General features: G+C 43.6%; 1 protein-coding gene across 1 annotated transcript in view; it reads right to left on the bottom strand.

The window, feature by feature from the left end:
* The window catches only part of DOCK1 (dedicator of cytokinesis 1), a 906712-nt gene that overhangs the window by 603610 nt on the left and 282054 nt on the right, over positions 1–21048 (bottom strand). The window contains exons 24-25 of the mRNA XM_030202953.1: positions 12543–12613; positions 9541–9647 (exon numbers count right to left, since the gene is read on the bottom strand). Coding sequence (XP_030058813.1) covers positions 9541–9647; positions 12543–12613 — 178 coding nt within the window. The remainder of the gene's footprint in view (positions 1–9540; positions 9648–12542; positions 12614–21048) is intronic.

Raw genomic sequence — 21048 nt, 5'->3', positions numbered from 1 at the left:
TTAGAAATGGCACCGGGAAGGGTGACGAAAATGATAAAGGGGTTCCCTATGAGGAAAGGCTGAAACATCTTGGGCTCTTCAGGTTGGAGAAAAGATGGCAGAAGGGAGATATGACAGACGTATATAAAATAATGAGTGGAGTGGAATGGGTAGACATCAACCGATTGTTTACTCTTTCCAAAAATACTAGGACTAGGGGCATGGAATGAAGCTACAAAAGTAGTACATTTAAAACAAATAGAAGAATACGTTTCTTCACTCAATGTGTAACTAAACTCTAGAATTCGTTGTCAGAGAATGTGGTAAAAGGAGTTAGCTTAGCGGGGTTTTTAAAAAGTTTGGATAGCTTCCTAAAAGAAAAATCTATAAGCCATTATTAAAATGGACTTGGGAAAATCCACTGCTTATTTCTGGGATAAGCAGCATAAAATGTATTGTACTGTTTTGGGATCTTTCCAGGTACTTGTGACCTGGGGATTGGCCACTGTTGGAAACAGGATGCTGGGCTTGATGGACCTTTGGTCTGTCCCAGTATGGCAATACTTATGTAGTTATGTAGGTTTACAATAAAAATACATTAAAAAATTGAAAGGAACTCCATAATTTAATAGGATGGAAACATTCATACAAGAGCGAACATATTGTCCCGTTCCGGGCTCTTACCTGGCGCCCCGCGGCCCGTGGCGGTCGTCAAAGGCGCCAGGGGAGCGCGGACCGACGGGTGGGGGCTGCCGCGGGGATCACCGCGACGATGGAGTGCTCCGAGGCCGGCGATCCGAAAGAACTAACGCCGGCCTCGGAGAGTGAAACCCGCCAGCCAAGATGGCGGCGCCGACGTCGGCGTCCTCCTCGCTGCAGCAGGACCAGCGAGGAGGCTCCGCCCACCCGCGCCGGATTGGCGCATCTTCCTGGGAACACCGCCCATCAAATGAAGGGACCTATCCGGTTCCAGTGGCCGGCTGGGGTGGAGACGATTGGCGCCAGCTGTTCTGCAGGCAAGGCAAGCGGGGGATTTAAACGGAAGCACGGAGGGGAACCAGTGCTTCCGTTTTCCTGTCTGAAGCCGTCTTGCCAAGAGGATTACAAGCCTGTTTGTTCTTCAAGACTGCTAGCTGTCCTGCTAGCCTTTTCCAAGTTTAATTGTTCTTCAAGACTGCTAGCTGTCCTGCTAGCCTTTTCCAAGTTTAATTGTTCTTCAAGACTGCTAGCTGTCCTGCTAGCCTTTTCCAAGTTTAATTGTTCTTCAAGACTGCTAGCTGTCCTGCTAGCCTTTTCCAAGGTTAATTGTTCTTCAAGACTGCTAGCTGTCCTGCTAGCCTTTTCCAAGTTTAATTGTTCTTCAAGACTGCTAGCTGTCCTGCTAGCCTTTTCCAAGGTTAATTGTTCTTCAAGACTGCTAGCCGTCCTGCTAGCCCTTTCCAAGTTTGTTTGTTCTTCAAGACTGCTGGCCGTCCGGCTGGCCTTTTCCAAGTTTGTTTGTTTTTCAAGACTGCTAGCCGCCCTGCTAGCCTTTTCCAAGTTGTGTTTGTTCATCAAGACAGCTAGCCGTCCGGCTAGCCTTTTCCAAGACTGTGCGGTACCTCAAGTCTACTAGCCGTTGGGCTAGCTACTGTCTAGTCAGCGTACGTTCCTGTTGTCCGCTAGCCATCCCGCTAGTCCACGTTACCTAGGACGCTGTAACCAGATCCGACCAGGCCAGCCGTTCCCCGTGGTTCCAGCAGTCCTGCTGGCCGCCCGCAGCTGAGGGCTCAACCCTCGGTGAACGGCGGTCGCCGCGGGTGAAGATTCGGGGTGCTCGGTTTTCCTGGTCTGCGGAGTTCAGGAAACTCAAGAGCTCACCTACACTAACGGGACCTCAGAGCCGCGACAGAAAACGGAAGCCATGAGCTCGCCGACACAACCGGATCTGCGGGACCTGGCCAAGGTTCTACAGCAGCAACAGGAACAGCTTAATGCCCTGTCTGGGGCGCTCCAGAATGTATGTTCTCAACTTTCCACGCTTCAGGTACAGAACCAGGCCGCTGCGGTCCAAGGGGCCGCAGCAGCTCCCCGTATGGGAGGGTTCCGCGTGGGACCTCGGTTCCCTGAGCCGGCACGATACGACGGGAACCCAGCAGGTTGTCGAGGGTTCCTCCACCAGTGTAATCTGGCCTTCCGGATGCAACCGGAGGCCTTTGCTTCAGATCACAGTAAGGTAGGCTACATTATGGGCCTGTGTACAGGAAAGGCCCGGGATTGGGTGGTTCCTCTGGACGAACAACAGGATCCCATTCTGGAGGACTATAGCGAATTTCAGCGCCGGTTCCGGATGGTGTTTGATATTCCGGGAAGACCCTCCTCCGTGGCATCGGAGCTGCTTCGGATTCATCAGGGAGAGGGTACAGTGGCCGACTATGCCATCCGGTTTCGTACCGCAGCTGCAGAACTGCGTTGGAATCCGGAATCCTTGATGGCCATTTTTATGGAGGGATTACAAGAACGAATCAAGGATGAATTGGCCGGACGGGACGTTCCCGGATCATTGGATGCCCTCATCTCACTCTGTATCCGGGTAGACACCCGATTCCAGGAGCGAGCCAGAGCTCGGATGGAGCGGCAGAAGTGGGGACGAGGGTTCCCCAAGACGAGCAAAGGGTTGGCCTCTCGTCAGGCGAGCCGGGACGCTACGGAGCCCGGAGAGGAGCCCATGGTAATGGGCCGGCAGCGGTTGACGGCCGCCGAAAGACAACAACGACAGTCTAAGGGGCTGTGCTTCTATTGTGGACAGGCTGGGCATTTCCTCCGGACTTGCCCGATCCGGCCGGGAAATGCTCCCCCCAAGGCACCCTGAGGGGAGGTTTCTTGGGGCACTCCGCTCCCCTACAGGAGACCTTGCTCGTCCTACCAGTGACCTTGCGGTGGCAGGAGGCCACGCTTCAGACCCGGGCCCTGGTGGACTCGGGGTCTGGGGGTAATTTTATTGGACTCGAACTGCTCCAGCAAATGGGCTGGCCCATGCTCCCCCAGAGACCAACGCTGCGAATAACCTCCATCCAGGGAACTACCCTTCCACAACCGGTCACTGAGATTACGCCGATCTTAGGATTACAGGTTGGAGAGGACCATCGGGAGGAGGCCGAATTCTTAGTATTACCCCGGACCATTCACCCGGTGGTTCTGGGGCTACCATGGTTACGATACCACAACCCAGTTATTGACTGGACCAGAGGGAAGATTCAAGCTTGGGGCATTTCCTGTCAAGAGACCTGTTGTAAGGGTCGGGCTGGATGCTGTCCGGCGTTAAATACGGTGCCCGGAGAAGAACCACGTGAAGGGAGCTCCCTGCCTGCGGAGTATAGAGACTTTGCCGATGTGTTTAGTCCCAAGGAGGCGGAAGTATTACCTCCTCATAGGTCATTTGACTGTGCCATTAATCTGAAGACAGACACCGTGCCTCCGCGGGGTCGATTGTACAAACTGTCCCGCGGAGAGTTCAAGGCTATGCGAGACTATATCCATGAAAATCTACGGAAAGGATTCATCCAGCCGTCGACCTCCCCAGCCGGTGCGGGGTTTTTTTTCGTCGCCAAGAAGGATGGAACCCTGAGACCTTGTATTGACTATCGGGGATTAAATGCCATCACCGTGAAAGATCGGTTCCCTCTGCCCCTCATTCCGGAGCTCTTAGACCAACTGCAAGGGGCCCAGATCTTCACGAAGCTAGATTTACGGGGAGCCTACAATCTAGTACGAATCCGGTCAGGGGATGAATGGAAGACGGCCTTCAATACCCATGAGGGACATTTCGAATATCGGGTAATGCCATTCGGTCTGTGTAACGCCCCTGCGGTATTTCAACGTCTGATCAATTGTGTTCTAGAAGAATTCCTCCATTCCTCGGTGATTGTATATCTGGACGATATCCTAGTTTACTCCAAGGACCCCAGGGAGCATTCGGGCCATGTCCGGGCGGTATTGCACCGCCTACGTCAAGCCCACCTTTTTGCGAAGCTGAGTAAATGTGCCTTCCATCAGCACTCCTTACCATTTTTGGGGCATATTCTGCTCCCAGGAGGGTTACAAATGGAACCAGACAAGCTCCAAGCCATTCGGGAGTGGCCCCAACCGAAGAGCCTGAAGGCCTTGCAACGATTCTTGGGCTTCGCCAACTATTATCGCCAATTTATTCCCCATTATTCCAGCTTGACAACACCGCTGACGGCGCTCACCCGTAAGAACGCAAGGGTCAAGGATTGGCCGCCAGAGGCGCAAGCGGCTTTTCGTCTAGTCAAGGAGGCCTTTGAGTCCGCGTCTATTCTGGTGACTCCTGACCCTGCGAAGCCCTTCACGGTAGAGGTGGACGCATCCGCGCTAGGAGCCGGAGCGGTCATTTCTCAAATCAACTCCGAGGGCCGGCGTCAACCCTGCTCCTTCTTCTCACGAAAATTCTCTCCAGCCGAGCGGAACTATACGGTGGGGGATAGGGAACTCTTGGCCCTGAAACTAGCACTACAGGAGTGGAGACATTTACTGGAAGGAGCGGAACACCGGTTTACGGTCATCACGGATCATAAGAACCTCCTATACCTCCAAGAGGCCCAGCGGCTGAATCCCCGACAGGCTCGGTGGTCATTATTCTTTGCTAGGTTCCATTTCCAACTGGTGTTCCGGGCAGCCTCCCAGAATACTCCGGCCGATGCGCTTTCTCGGGCATTTGAGGTACCAGAAGAGACTACGGAGACTCACCCCATGCTAGACCCCGATTGTCTTAGTGGGGCCACGGGGAAGCTTACCCAAATCCCGAGATTCGTGGCGGCCGCGGATCGGAAGAAGGTGCTGCAGTGGGGACACTCGTCAAGATGGGCCGGGCACTTCGGGTATCACAAGACGCTCCGATTCATCTCGCGACAATATCGATGGCCACAGATGAGAAGAGATATCTTCCAGTTTGTGACTTCCTGCCCGATATGTGCCCGAACCAAGCCAATAGGAGGACCTCCCGTAGGAGACCTACAACCCTTGCCCGTACCAACCAGCCCTTGGACGGAGATATCCATGGACTTTATCACGGAATTACCACGGTCCCAGGGTCATACGGTGATCTGGGTGGTGATCGATCGATTCTCTAAGATGGCTCACTTTGTTCCCTTTGTGAACCTTCCGACGGCCGCCGCTCTAGCTCAAGCATTTATTCAGCACATCTTTCGATTACATGGACTGCCCACCAGGATCATCAGTGACCGAGGGCCCCAATTTACCTCCCGTTTCTGGAGAATGTTATGCAAGGCCTTGGGAGTGGAGAACCATTTCTCATCCGCTTACCATCCACAAACCAATGGCATGGTTGAGAGGATAAATCAAACCCTGAAAGGATTCTTAAGAGCCTTTGTTAACCAACGACAAGATAACTGGGCTTCTTTACTTCCTTGGGCCGAGGTCGCATATAACCAAAGTACCCATTCCTCCTCAGGACAGTCCCCGTTCTTCCTGGTATATGGACGACATCCACGAGTTCCAGGGCCGCTCCCGGCTACCGCCATGACGCCAGCTGGGGACCAAGTGGTCGCCGACCTACGGAAGGTCTGGAGAATGGCTAGGGAACAATTACAGAAGACCGCGACCAAGAACAAGCTCTTTGCTGACCGTCATCGGCGGCCCGCCCCCGTGCTTCAGCCAGGACAGAAGGTATGGTTAAGCACGAAACACTTGAGACTCCGAGGGTCTTCCCGTAAGCTGGGTCAGCGATACGTGGGACCGTATGCCATCCAAGAACGAATTGGATCAGTAACCTATCGCTTGCGGCTACCCGCCACCCTGCGAGTACATAACGCCTTTCATATCTCGCTATTGAAGAGGTTCCGAGAATCCAGATGGCACCCGCCTCCAGCCCAGGAAAAGGATCTCCAGGTGTCCCCAGAACCGGAGTACGAGGTAAGAGAGATTCTCGACTCAAAGTGGCGGCGGGGAAAACTATATTACTTATTATCCTGGAAATCTTTTGGCCCCGAAGATAATTCCTGGGAACCCGTGGCTAATGTTCATGCTCCAGAACTGGTCAAAGCCTTCCATGCTCAATATCCATCCAAGCCCGGGCCTCGAAGGAAGGGGTCTTCCGGGGAGGATACTGTCCCGTTCCGGGCTCTTACCTGGCGCCCCGCGGCCCGTGGCGGTCGTCAAAGGCGCCAGGGGAGCGCGGACCGACGGGTGGGGGCTGCCGCGGGGATCACCGCGACGATGGAGTGCTCCGAGGCCGGCGATCCGAAAGAACTAACGCCGGCCTCGGAGAGTGAAACCCGCCAGCCAAGATGGCGGCGCCGACGTCGGCGTCCTCCTCGCTGCAGCAGGACCAGCGAGGAGGCTCCGCCCACCCGCGCCGGATTGGCGCATCTTCCTGGGAACACCGCCCATCAAATGAAGGGACCTATCCGGTTCCAGTGGCCGGCTGGGGTGGAGACGATTGGCGCCAGCTGTTCTGCAGGCAAGGCAAGCGGGGGATTTAAACGGAAGCACGGAGGGGAACCAGTGCTTCCGTTTTCCTGTCTGAAGCCGTCTTGCCAAGAGGATTACAAGCCTGTTTGTTCTTCAAGACTGCTAGCTGTCCTGCTAGCCTTTTCCAAGTTTAATTGTTCTTCAAGACTGCTAGCTGTCCTGCTAGCCTTTTCCAAGTTTAATTGTTCTTCAAGACTGCTAGCTGTCCTGCTAGCCTTTTCCAAGTTTAATTGTTCTTCAAGACTGCTAGCTGTCCTGCTAGCCTTTTCCAAGGTTAATTGTTCTTCAAGACTGCTAGCTGTCCTGCTAGCCTTTTCCAAGTTTAATTGTTCTTCAAGACTGCTAGCTGTCCTGCTAGCCTTTTCCAAGGTTAATTGTTCTTCAAGACTGCTAGCCGTCCTGCTAGCCCTTTCCAAGTTTGTTTGTTCTTCAAGACTGCTGGCCGTCCGGCTGGCCTTTTCCAAGTTTGTTTGTTTTTCAAGACTGCTAGCCGCCCTGCTAGCCTTTTCCAAGTTGTGTTTGTTCATCAAGACAGCTAGCCGTCCGGCTAGCCTTTTCCAAGACTGTGCGGTACCTCAAGTCTACTAGCCGTTGGGCTAGCTACTGTCTAGTCAGCGTACGTTCCTGTTGTCCGCTAGCCATCCCGCTAGTCCACGTTACCTAGGACGCTGTAACCAGATCCGACCAGGCCAGCCGTTCCCCGTGGTTCCAGCAGTCCTGCTGGCCGCCCGCAGCTGAGGGCTCAACCCTCGGTGAACGGCGGTCGCCGCGGGTGAAGATTCGGGGTGCTCGGTTTTCCTGGTCTGCGGAGTTCAGGAAACTCAAGAGCTCACCTACACTAACGGGACCTCAGAGCCGCGACACATATAGACTACACAATCAACTGATGTTTTTCTATGCTGTTCATCTGCAGTGCATCCAAGTCTCAAGGGGACATGTCAGGGGAGTATTAAGGGCAGGATTTCGGTGTTCCTAAGACGGACATTCTTCCGCCATAATGAAACAGAACAAATCAAAACCATCCAGGACTAAAACTAAAATGTTTTAAACTAGATCTGTTTTTAGAATGAATAAGGCACAAAAATGTGCCCTAAATGACCAGATGACCACTGAAGGGATTCAGGGATGACCTCCTCTTACTCCCCCAGTGGTCACTGACCTCTCACCCCCCAAAATGTGATTAAAAACATTATTTACCAGCCTCTATGACAGCCTCAGAGTCGTTGTTGACGATACTTTGAGACAGGTAGACCCAGGCATACACCTCCCCCGTTACATTTGTGGTGGAAAGCATGAGCTCTCCAAAACTTACCAGAAACCCACTGTACCCACATATATGTGCCCCCTTCACCCATAAGGTCTAATGTAGTAGTGTAAAGTTGGGGGTAGTGGATTTTGGGTGGGTTTTGGGGGGCTCAGCAGAGAAGATAAGGAAGCATTTATTTTAAATCCACTGCAGTGCCCCCTAGGGTGCCTCACTGCCCTCCTGGGATGTCTGGGGGACCAGTCTACTAATAATGCTGGCCCCTCCTGCATCCCAAAGGCTTGATTTTATATGTTTTTCATTGGACTTCATTTTCAAAAATGGTGAACGAAAGAAGAAAAAAAAACCTTACAAAGCTCAAAACCTTGTATGAAATAGTATTAAGAAAGATAGAGGTTTTCCTTTTTTTGAAAATTACCTTCTTTCCTATTCGGATTTTGGATGTCTTGTGCAAAACGTCCAAAGTCGAACTTAGAAGCCATATCAAAAATGCTCCTCACTATGTTAATACCAAACAAGCTTTTCTATAGTGCCTTTGAAAGGATATAGACAGAGGGGAAGCAATAAGCATTTTCAAAGCAATTTGCACAAATAACTAAGCATTTACCTGTATACATTTTCCAGACTGAAAAATGCCCTACACTCAGTGGCACATGTTTCAAAGCACGTGTATTTGTAGATACAGGAAATGGGGATATAGCAGGGAGAGGCAAAGTACATAGGAAGATCTGCTTGTATTTTTTCACAAGATTGGGCCACTTGGCTTTTCTTCTCTTAGGCTTGCCTCTCATTAAAATAGTAACCACGATCAGTATAGTGTCCATGAGGCTCTAATAAGTGAGAGAAGGGACTGACAGTGTATGCGTGTGTGGCACTCCAAATGAGTGAGATGTCACATCTCTGCAACAAACCTCTCAAAAAAAACCCAAACAAATCAGTGTAATGTTTTAGCCTCTCACCAAGGCCTCTAAGCATAACTACACAACACAACCACTACCCATGCTCAACAGGAAAGAGCTGTAGTCAGAAGTAAATAATTTTACAGTGCAGCGCAAGCTATTTGGCCAAACAAAAGCAATATTTGAGGGGCCAGCCTCATGGCAATGCTGCCACACTGCCATGCAAGAGACAGAGGTTCAATTATTCTGTTGCTCTAACTACCAGGGAAAATGCTACAGAGGCAGCATTAATAGTTCCTGGGGATCAGCGAATCCCAACCGTCATGCAACAGTGGTCGAATCCAGTGTGCACTTGCATTGGAGCTGGAGTGGTCAAAGGCTCTGGCCAAGTGTGACTACTATAATGACTGAGAGGCCTTATAAAAAGTGGGGGAAACACTTGTAATTGCAAATGAAGGCTCATGGCACCACAGCACAGCAAAAACAACAACAAAACATAGGCTTGATTCACCTGGAAGCCCAGGTGCAAACTGATGGGCCAAAGAATTTCTAGACTAATATTTTTAATGAAAATTTATTTTCTATTCTAAACAGCACCGAATATTTTTGCTGGTCATTATGCTTCATATTAGATGCTCACATTGCCCATAGTAGTAATTCTAACTTACAAATATCTAGGTTCTCCCCACCCCCCCCCCCCCCCCCTTCATTTCTCAATGATCTATCACCTACACTAAACCTGAATTAGTGATCCCTTGTGCAGTGTAAATCTTCTTGTCCTTGTAATGGAACAGCTTTAATTGGTTACAACCTCTACTGCCTTCTGCAGTGAGGACAAAACTCAAACACTGGCAGAAGCTTGCAGTCAATGAATAATGTGACAATTTAATGACTCAGGGTTTTGCTTACCATGCTGTGTGAAGAGGTCGCTATGAACTATTTCAATCAAGCAGTAGAGCTTTTGACGCATCAGACAGCACGCTGGCACATTTAGGATAAAATCTGTGAACAGTTTACTGTGCAAAAGGGAAAACAATGCAAAACAAATTCAGGCTCTAAAGTTTCATTTAAAAAAATGTTGCTTTCTCTCCAACATACTAACACTTATATGCTTTAGTATATTAAAATTCCAGGTGCAATTAAATTCACAGTCTCCTCACACACACACAAGAAAAGTGTGCCGCAATGAGATATTTACAGCTGAAGAGCGGACGTATCTCTGGCTAGATAGCAATTCTGCCAGTTGTTGAAGTATGAATAACGGGAGAGCATGAAATTAATACTACAAATGAATCTGCCAAATGCAGTTAAAAATACTATGACCTACTACCTGGAAACAATGAATTAGGAAAGCCACCTAGAACATAATACCTATGTAATGTAGTTTGGACTATACCAGTACACTTAACATGGTATTCAGGAATACCAATCACCCTGTGCAAACATCGAGATCAAGAAGCAAGAAATAGCTTGATATTCAATCCTACATCAACTTACCTTAGAAGGAAGATATTAAACCGTTGGGGGAAACAAGCACACAAAAATCATAAAAGGCTCGATAATAACTAAAATGGAAAACGTTACTCATCAGGCAATATAGAAAAGGTCTAAGTAAAGCATAAAAACAAGAAAAAGCCAAATTAAAAGATGTGACCATGAAGAGAATAGTAGGAAAAAAAATAAGAGAAAGAAAATACTTTTTTGCATTCTGCATTACTAGAAGCTGTGAATATATTAGCAAAATTGATTTTATATTAGTCGATAAGAGAGAAGAAGCACATACATTTCTTCCTATCACACTGCAAAGTTACCACAATCTGATCCTGATACAGTCACGTCCAGAAAAGGGTTAAGATGTAGCCATTATAGAACAAATTTATAGGCGAAGAAACTAATTTGTTAGGTACAGAAATGTGTAATTAATCAAAGTTTATCTGCTAAACAGAGTAACAAGACAGTACTTGGTTTGCACTACATACCATAGAACATTGTAAAATAGGTAGCCAGCCACAGAAATCACGGCTGCATGCGTGCTGAAAGACTGCTCAGGAATGAACCAATATTTTAATTTATTCCTTCCTAATTTTAGTATTGCCCACCAAAAGAGAATGGGGGAAGGATGATGCCTCCCCTCTCTGATACATGTGGAAAATATATGTTCAAAACTTCTTGCCTACTTTTAAAAATCTCAGATAGAGATTGTCCTGAGTGTCTTGTTCCTTCAGCTCCTTGTAGAACTGCAGAGATAAAACTAGGTTGATCCATAGAACAAGTTTTCAGCTCCTTTACCATCTCCTTTGAAGCTTAATTCTTCCAATATAAAGTTATTTAATTTTGCAGCAATTATATCATAGAATTCAATTTCAACTGATTTTAAGAAAGGAACAGTATTATTTGAAATTTTGTAATAAGCTGAAATTCTGGCTATTTCAAAAACACTAACTAATACATGGTTTTTTTTTTTTCTGTAGTTAGGTTAATGATTTTTAAATTGTTTTGTAAAATGTTGCTATTGTTAATTTTTGCTTTGTAAACCATTTCAAGCCATTGGTTGATGGTGTATAAAAACTGTACACTGATGTCACAAGGAAATAAGTATGACACAGCAGTCCACATATAACTCTCTCTCTAGTTTAATAACTGAAGTCAACACAATTAAAATGGATTTTTGAAAAGCATTCAGAAAGAATAAGGACAATAGATATACACCCAGCTGAAAACTGTAAATGCTGTTACACATCAGCTAAATAAGAAAAAAGTCTAAAAAGTCTAGGGGGCCCTTTTACTAAGGCGCATAGACGCCTACAAGCGCCCAACGCGTGTCAATTTTGAGTTACCGCTTGGCTACCGCATGACCCTTGCAGTAATTTCATTTTTTACATGCATTCAATACACACGCCAGAAAATATTACCACCCGGTTATCGCATGAGACCTTACCACCAGACATTGGCCTAATGGTAAGGTCTCACGCAATAACCGGGCAGTATGGTCTACGCGTGTAAAATGCTGATTACCGCCCACGCGCCAGAAAATAAAAATATTTTCTGGCGTGCATATTGGATGCGCATCAAAAATGAAATTACTGCAAGGGTCACGCAGTAGCCAAGCAGTAACTCAAAATTGCTGCACATCCATTTTCGGCAAAAATTTTAAAAAGGCATTTTTACAGGTGCACTGAAAAATGATTCTGTGCGCGCCCAAAACACGCATCTACACTACCGCAGGCCATTTCTCAGCATGCCTTTTTAAAAGAGCCCCTTAGTTCTTATGATCTGGTTGATGCTTATTATTAAGGTCATGTACAAGTGCCTTCAAGTAGGAGAGCTGAGAGGCACTGAAGGGTTAAAGTCTTATCTGACACTTCCTTTCTAACCCTCTATTCACAAGAGACAGATGCCCAGGGAATAAAAAAAAAAAAAAGAACTTCAATTTCTAATATAACATATTTAAAACACCTAAAACAAAAAGAATCATACTGTCACTTATACGAAAGCCAAGATATTCAGATGAGGCACAAGCAAGCAAAGAGCAGAGTTCAGATAGTAACGTTTCCAACTATGATGGCGCCCATTAGTGGAACATTTTCTTCATGATCTGTCTGAGGCAATAAAGCAAATTCCCAACAAATAGGATTTACTTCCAGATGTTGGGGAGACAGGAAAATTATTTTCCTGTCTCCAAAAACTGAAGAGAAAATGAGACACTGAAGGGCAACATGCTCACTCTGTTCAAGGCAAAACACATCAATTTGCAAATCGGTTTATATAAAGAATTATGGATAGAGCCTATTGAGAATATAAAACGTAAGTTTAAAGTTTATTCAGAGTAATCTTTAGAGAAATACTGAATCCAACACATACTGAATACATACATTAGCACAAAGTTTATAAAATAATTCCATGCACCTTACCTAAGTTCTTTAGGATCAAACACTAATTTCACGTCATTGACAATAGTAGGTAAATACTTAAGTGCAGCTCCCTAAAATGGAAATAAAAACAGAATACAATGTATGCATACAAATTGAACTATTTTGGTGTACCAGCTACAAAAAGAGTACTACCTATTGGACATCAATAAATGTATCCAGCATGAAAAACATTTGGCCATTAGTGGCAAATTAATAAATGACAACTCATTGCCATTCTCAGTGTTCACACTGCATTCACACAGCCCCTAAAGAAGTCATTTTAGAAGCACTGACACTTGCAATCACATGGACATGTAAATGGCACTTTCAGAAAACCATTTTTACACATGCACATCCCCAGGACACAGATTTCAAGGGAAGTGGTACAGGTGGGCCAACATTGTATTCTCCATGTTATAATGATTCCATCTCATTCAAAAGCTACACTGGATTCTACTAGGGAGTCAGCTTTCTTTTCTTTTTTTTTCTTAAGGCCTTCAACAGCTCTGATTAGAGACTCATTTGGATCACTTCAAGAAGGATCTTAAAACTTTTTTCTCTCTCTCTCTTTAAGGCAGCTTTCATGGTATCATAAAGAGTTGGGAATGTATGAGTACACAGCAATATGGAAGACCCCAGTATGTGTAGGCTACTGTCCAACTTTTAGATAGTTTGTTGTTTGCTATTATGTATATGCAAGGATTTTACCATTAAACCATTTGTAAACCACTTTGATTGATATACCATCTTTCTAGTACAGACCAACCACCACCACAAACAAATCAATATTTAAACCAAATTTACCACTGGGTTTTCTACCAGCTAAGAGTGATGCATAGATTTTTAAAATGTGCTCATTTCAGCTAGGACTTCACACAAAAGATTAAGAAAACAATTCTCCTTAATTCAACTGTGGCTCTACTAGCTAATTGGTGGCACTACATGTGGAAATAAAGCAAAAAAAAAAAAAAAAGGAGGTAAAAACCCTCATGATACCGTGAGATATAGAACCAAACAAAAGTGAAGAAAAACCAAGTTAGGATACCAAAAGATGCTTTATTGTATAAAAACGGCCCAACACAGCCGTGTTTCGGCCCTAAGGCCTACCTCAGGGGTCTTGAACAATCTCAGATGATTGGTAACAGTTGGTAACTGAATACATGTTATTTTTGAAGAGAGGAGGATCTTTTGTGGCAATGCCATTTCAAATCAGTTGGTAACTGAACATATGCTATTCTATATTCTAGAAGAGAGGAGATCAAACAAGTTTGCGTTTAAGCAAATTTTTACCAGTGTATGTTCATACACTAAATCATCTGAGATTGTTCAAGACCCCTGAGGTAGGCCTTAGGGCCGAAACACGGCCGTGTTGGGTCGTTTTTATACAATAAAGTGTCTTTTGGTATCCTAAATTGGTTTTTCCTCACTTTTTTTTGGTTTTATATACTACATGTGGAAATGTCAGCAATTATACGTGGAAGTTGCAATATTGCCACTTGAACATATAAGTAGCAGCAACCTTATGTGGAAGCTGTTGGACTGATAGCCATTATTTTTCCAACAAAATTCCGCCAAGCTGTGAACATCGCAGCATAGCCATTTTAATTCTTATCTCAAGATTCTATGCAAAATGGTCTCTTAACTGTAAGGAAGAGTTACCGTCTATCAGGCTCATACTAAGAGAAAGCATCCAGTGATTGCTACAACCACAGCAATTCCCATATGAAAATATCTCTGAATTTTGTCATGTTTTCCCATAAACAAACAGCCTATTCTGTCCGTATGCACAGTTTTTGATCTTATTGCACCCATTTATATTTTAAATATCTTTATTGGCATACAGATGCAGAAGGAAATAATGATCAACACTATTCAGCAACATTATCAGCATAATTCAATATTTTCATATACAGACATTTGTTCCCTCCCTCCGCCCCCATAAACCTTCTTGCACTCATTTAAATATTCATTTTACTAAAACTATGTGACAAATCTTTGCTACAAAGTACGAAAAACAAATTAGTGTAAAATGACATTTTTGATCACCCAAAATTAAACAGGTTTCCAATAAAATAAATAAGGCTGTGTTACCATGTACCATATATACTACTTCAATAAACCAAGGGGGATTTTTGGCCAAAAAAAAGGCACCACAAATTTTAACTCATTTTTTCTCCTGCCATGTCAAAGCTTAGCAAGCATGCCTGTAAGACCCAGTACCATGGCCTGCTGAGGAGCAGACACTCTCCAGCAGATATAAAGAAGCACTACCTCATTCTTTTTTAGGCTATTTCGTGCAAAAAACTGGAAGAAGTCAGCAGATTAAAGGTAAGGGGAAGAGAAGCCAAGCTTCAAGACGTCCACTCAGGCTACTACAATCACGTGACCCCCTCCCCCCTCCCCCCCCCCGATTGTTCTATTGATGGTTGATAATGTTGTTTATATTTGCTTGTATCTTGTTTTAATATGGTGGTTCTTGAAGAAGTCCGTGGAGGGAGAAACTAGTTGATGCAGAGCTAATATGGTAGTCTGAATTTTGTGGAATATCCACTTTTAAAAATGTGTGTGAGACTTTTCTTTCTTTCCTTCCTTTTTGGAATGGTTTGTGATGACTTTTCATGCTGGAGTGTCTTTCAAGTTTCTTCAGAGAATTCTCTGATATGGATAGATTGCTGGATAAGTTCATATTTTTCTAAAGGTCTTTTTTTTTTATTTCTTTAAAGTAATAAGAATATCACCTCCTTGGAAAACTAAATATTGTTGCACGTGTATGCTACAGGTTTCTCTTGTGATCCGCATTAGTAAGCGCACGTATAGTGAAAGTAAACAATGAGAATGTGTTATCCATTAAATGTAATTTCTTACAGTAAACTTATCTGAAAATGCTCTGAGACAATAAAAAAAGTTTTGCAGCATTATTGTGACAACAGTGTACAGGATATATTTTCAAAGTAAGTAGAGACTGTTGTAAACATGAGTTTTTATTGCAATATTTTATTGCAATATTTACATAAAACAGAAAATAATGGCAGGTGAAGATCATATGGCCTATCTAGTCTCCCTAATCAGACCAGCTACTAAGCTGTACTATCCTTTCACTAAGCTGTACTATCCTTTCCTCTCCCTGAAAGATCCTCTGTGATTGTCTTATGCTTTCTTCAGTTCAGATAGAGTCCTAACCTCCACCATTTCCATTTATTAGTTCTTATATCCCACATTGTCCAAATCAAGTTTGGTTCAACGTGGCTAACATGGTATCAAAGAGAGCAAGTCAACATGACCTACAGTGTAACAGAGAAACAGCAGTCAGGCATAGAGTGCAGTAACGGACAGTTGAAGCAAGTTGTGATGGGCGATATCACAGTTTGTTTACATTAGGACATAGTGAAGATAGTATAGCTACGAGACTTAAGGAAGGCAATTTTTTCTTTCATTTGCATCTTTGCTTTCCTGATTATTTTACCAGCATCTCTTAGCTTTTCCAGATATTGCCTATCTTCCTCTTTCAGCGATTTCTTATAGTTTATGAAAGCTAACCTCTCCTTCCTTATGTTTTCAGCTTCTCCTTTTGAGAATCAAAGCAGTCTCCTTTTCCTCTTATTTCATTTACTTTCCTAACAACCTGGCTAGGCCCAGCTCAGCCACCTCCACCTCATGCTCCGATACCAGTCTAGCAAAGTTGTTCTTTATACTAGCCAACTCCTGTCAATTCAGGGAACCATGCTATGCATCCTCTGTCTAGCCATCCCATTGTGTTCTCAGTTCCAGGCAGGCTGGCAGGTACTATGTGAGCTGCTTACCTCACTAAGTGTTTTACAGCTATCGCGCCTCACTGTTGAATAAGCAAACTCACAGATATTGGACATCTTCACCTGCATCCGCTTATACACTAGCTGGCTCATTAATACTAAATCCACTAGAGACCGCTCAAATTTCTACTCTAGAGAGGTAACTATCAATTTTATAGCAGCCGTGAAACAGAACTAATTCACTAGGCATCCATCTTGGCTGCTGCTGTCATTTCTTCCTCATAGTTTATTTATTTTTAATCAAAAAGATGGTCTAAATGTGTAAACAGCTGAACATTGCAGATACACATGGAAATTTACTCTTGAAAAAGCACATCTTAATTATCAATTCTACTTCTGTACTGAACATACAATACCCAGAATGGCCTACAAGCAGATCTGATAGATGCTACATTGCCCCAGAATTCAAATAGGCTTGAGATGGGCAGTGGTAAAAATATAATAGGGATGTTGTGTAAGAGATATAGATGTGGGAAGCTGGTATTTAATAATTTTTTTTTTTTTTTACTCATCTGCTCAAGAACTTACACAACTAGAAAGATAGACAACTGGCAGACTGAGTCAGTCATCTGGTCTCTGCATCATGTAGAATGTTTTGTGTAGCAAGCATAAAGCTCTATTGTGCAGTCTTACTAAAATTCATAACAGTTCCACATAAACACTTCATGATACCAAACTGTCAAGTCATGGATAAACATACATTGAGTCTCGCAAGAATGCAAAGAGATTGCCAGATAGGACAATAGTCTATACTGCAAATCAAAATACCATCAAAACAAGTAAAACTGAGAAAGTTTAGCTCAGCAGGTTGACTACATTATCTTAAACTTAAATATCTTGGCAAGATAATATTAAGATGCACTGTTAAACTGAATTATTCTCTTCAGTGATTATGAATGGCATACTAAATATGCATAGCCTAAATTCTAGTCTAGAAAAGTATCTACATTTATAAATTATTGTCCAGTTGAATTAGAAACCAAACTCACAGTATGTCAAAGAATATGCAATGCCCAGATTAATCACACTCTTAAGCTAAATTAACTGACCCATTTCACAGTTTCTGTCCTTTAATTGCAGTAATCAGGATATTTTAAGAGAAGCATTACCATTTTCTTTATTTACACATGGTTAGAAAACAGGTAGGAAACAATCCATAAATGGATCCGTCTTAATAACCAATTACACTGAACTAACACAACCATCATTATAAAACAGTGTTAGATTCTTATTTAATTTAAGGCATACGTGTGGATGACATCATCCAACAGCATCAGGATGGAACTGCTGTCCCACAGTTCTGAGAACGCATTGCTTTTTGCACGCAGACTATCCTCAGCTTCTCAAAAAAAAAAAAAACTCAAAAGATTCAGGCAACTCTAATCCCGCACACAATTTTACGCTTGACATGCACAATTGTGCGTGGTTATAGAATACCTACAGTCATGTAAGTTAATTAACAATTAGCAGCTACCAACCAATTATCAGTGATAACTGTAGTTAATTGGCACTAATTTGCAGTTAAGTGCATAACTTCCCATAGTTGATATTATATGACTTTAGGGCGCAAATTCTTTAGCACGTATCTGCAAGGAGGTATGGACAGGTCAGGGGTGTACCCAACACTTATGTGCTAAATTTATAGAGTATCAGCAGTTATACACACAAAACTATAACATTTAGGACAGAATGCTACACTAAGCTTTCAGTGCTCTAACACAAGTGCTAAAAAAATAAAAATGCTTTTACATTTGATGCAGTAAACTAATTGCATGCAAATTATCTCGGTAGCATCAGCAAAGCTCCACAGCAATATGCAGCCCTTTGCTGCATTAACAGTAAAATGTCACACTTGTACGTGAGCAGAGAGATATTTTAAAAACCAGCCTGCCAGACTCAGCAATCTTCACCCTGTATACCCTACCCATACCCTGCAACATTCCCCCAGTGGTCCAGTGGGCCCTGGACATTTCAATACCCCTAACTCTCCCCACCAGGCCCCCACCTACAAAAGCAGCAGCATTACTCCTGTCTTCCAGCATTTAGAGGTGAGTAGGTCACCAGGGATCTTGGGTGATATAAAGTGAAGGGCCACACTTCACCTCAGATGACCCTATTGCTTGATTTTAGCACTTAAAAAAAAAGTCTGGAGCAATTTACTATTCTGAAATTTCCATGTCCACTGTGCTACCCTTTACAGCCATGGCTTAATGCTGATTTTCTGACACTAATATTTCTTACTGCATAATGGAGTATGATAAGCACTGGAAAATCAAGAGTAAACTGCTGTACTGAAAGGTAGAGCACCTTATTCCATCAGGATCTAAGTTGGGAAGCCTGACTAGTAAGAAGTCTGTATTTAAGACTAAGAAAAAACAGAGTCCCCATGATACAGGATGCCAGACTTTTTTATTATTATTATTATTATTATTATTATTTTATGGGGGGTGTATGTTTTATTAAACAGAGTGGTATATTCTGTGGATTTCAAAAATTCCAAACCACAATTTCCAATGGCTACACAAGTTACAGAATCTGTATAATAGGGTACAGAAAATAGTCACATTACTGAAAGTATTTTATAAGGTAAATATTTTTAAAGAGAAAACTTATTAAAGATGAAGCTATAACAATGTGAAGTTGATCACATTAGTGAAGAGTTAGAACATTCAACAAAATGTACAGAAAATACATTGGCAATTAAACAGTGATGATATATGCATACCTTTTCATCACTGTCATACTACTATGTAAACATCTAAAGTCATTTGCAGTATTACTGTATCATTGATAGAACTATAAGTATATAAATGCCTGCTTAGCCTCAGTTGTAAAAAAACTGATCTAATTTTCAATATGGATTCCATATTGGGCTTACAGGACATACTGAATCTGTATGGAATAGTTGTTAAAACCCTAAACAGTACCCTAAACTTTCAAGAAGGTTAAGGGTCTTGCATGCTTAATACACAAAGTACAAGGAGCAAATGAGACTTGTTTGTTTTAAGCAAACACCTAATTTCAGTAACTATTGAGATTTTTACAAACCTTGGAAAAAAAAAACCCCACACAGATGAGGCTTTGGGTATTCGATTAAGTTAGAGAAAAGCAAAGATAGCTCCAGCCTACATCCTGAACCAGGGGAAGAGCAAAGAGGGGGGGGGGGGGGGGGAAGCAGAAGGTACTGGTCATAATACAACCGTCAGTATTTCAATGGCCTTCATGCAGCTGAAATTTCATTCAGCCACATAGGCACCTGGTATAAGAATCTTGGTGAGGCTGTCTTCTCAACAAAAGAGAGAGGGCAAGTTAGTGAGGGTGGGGACAGAAAAGAGAAAGAAGAAGACTGCATACCTGAGTTCCTGAGAGGGGAGGATATTACTGTGCAGCCCTGTACCCCTCCTCCTTCCCCTTGTTTCAGCATCCCCAAACAAGTGAGATATCAGCCACACCTCTTCTTATGGAGGTAGGCAAAAATATCTAAGACCTTTGGATTATTTCCTCCCTCTCCCCATTTTACCTTTTGTTTTGCATAGTTTGTTTTGAGGAGTGTGAAGAGTTAGTTTAGCTTATTGAGTTCCTTACTTTGCTTGTTATTTTTTTTAACTATATTTTCATTTTTTTCTTTTTTTTGTTTTGCTTTCTACCTTCTCTCTCCAGCCATATTCTTTCCTTTCCTACTACCTCTTCCTCCATCTCCTTACCTCCTTCCTCTATGCACTTCCTCCAGCAGGCACTGGTTTTTCAGTTCCACCAGGCTTCAAAATGTGGTTCCACCAACTACTTCAGCCAGCCCAGACCTTACCCTCAACATTAGCAAGGGTTTGTTGCATCTTATCCTTCAAAATCATCAGTGTCTGACTATATTAGCACAGCTGGCCATGTGATTACCTCTGTTCATCTCCAAGAATTTGGCAATACTGGGTCCCATTCTATGGCACCTATCATATCAAGGAGTTGAGTGGGAATAAAAACCAGGGTTTCCAGAGACAGGACCACAAATGATCTTGAGTAAAACAGTGTTTATTGAAAATCAAAGTGACTCAACATAACACTGTGTTTCGGCCAGAAGGCCTTCATCAAGAGTCTGTTTACTTGTGTCAGAGAGTAAGAGTTTAGGAATCACAGCGATTAGCTGTGATGGTCTTTAAAAAGACCGTGATGTATAGTCACAACTGGATACTAAGCCAAGCAGCTACTCCTCCATCCAACCTCTACCCTAGCATCTGCCTAACAGCGTGCATAAAGGTTATACAATGACATTAAGTTCTTTTTTAGTGACAAGAAAATCATCTAATTCCTTAGGGTCAAAAAACTGATATGGTTTACACTCAAAAACTATAAAACATAAACAAGGAAATCGTAAAACAATGTTGGCACCTAAAGCGTGCACCCTAGCCCGAAGGGCTAGGAAGGCCTTGTGCCACATTTGTTTCTCTCTAAATCAGGAAAAATCCTCACTTTTGACCCCTAAAACAATGTATCCAAATGTCTAAAAGAAAGTTTCAATATAGCATTCTGGTCTGGTTCCAAGGCAGAAATAAACACCATCATTGTTCTCCGAGTAACAACTTCCAGCGAAGATTCTAGAAAGGCAGTCAAATTCATAGTTTTCTCTCTAGGAACACCGAGAGGTTCTCTTGATAATCCTCCTAGGGATCAGATGTATTGCTCCCACGTTATGGGAGGTAAAGAGT

Source organism: Microcaecilia unicolor, chromosome 5 (genome assembly GCF_901765095.1).
Source record: "Microcaecilia unicolor chromosome 5, aMicUni1.1, whole genome shotgun sequence".
Taxonomy (NCBI): domain Eukaryota; kingdom Metazoa; phylum Chordata; class Amphibia; order Gymnophiona; family Siphonopidae; genus Microcaecilia; species Microcaecilia unicolor.
This window is presented reverse-complemented; position numbering and strand designations above follow the sequence as displayed.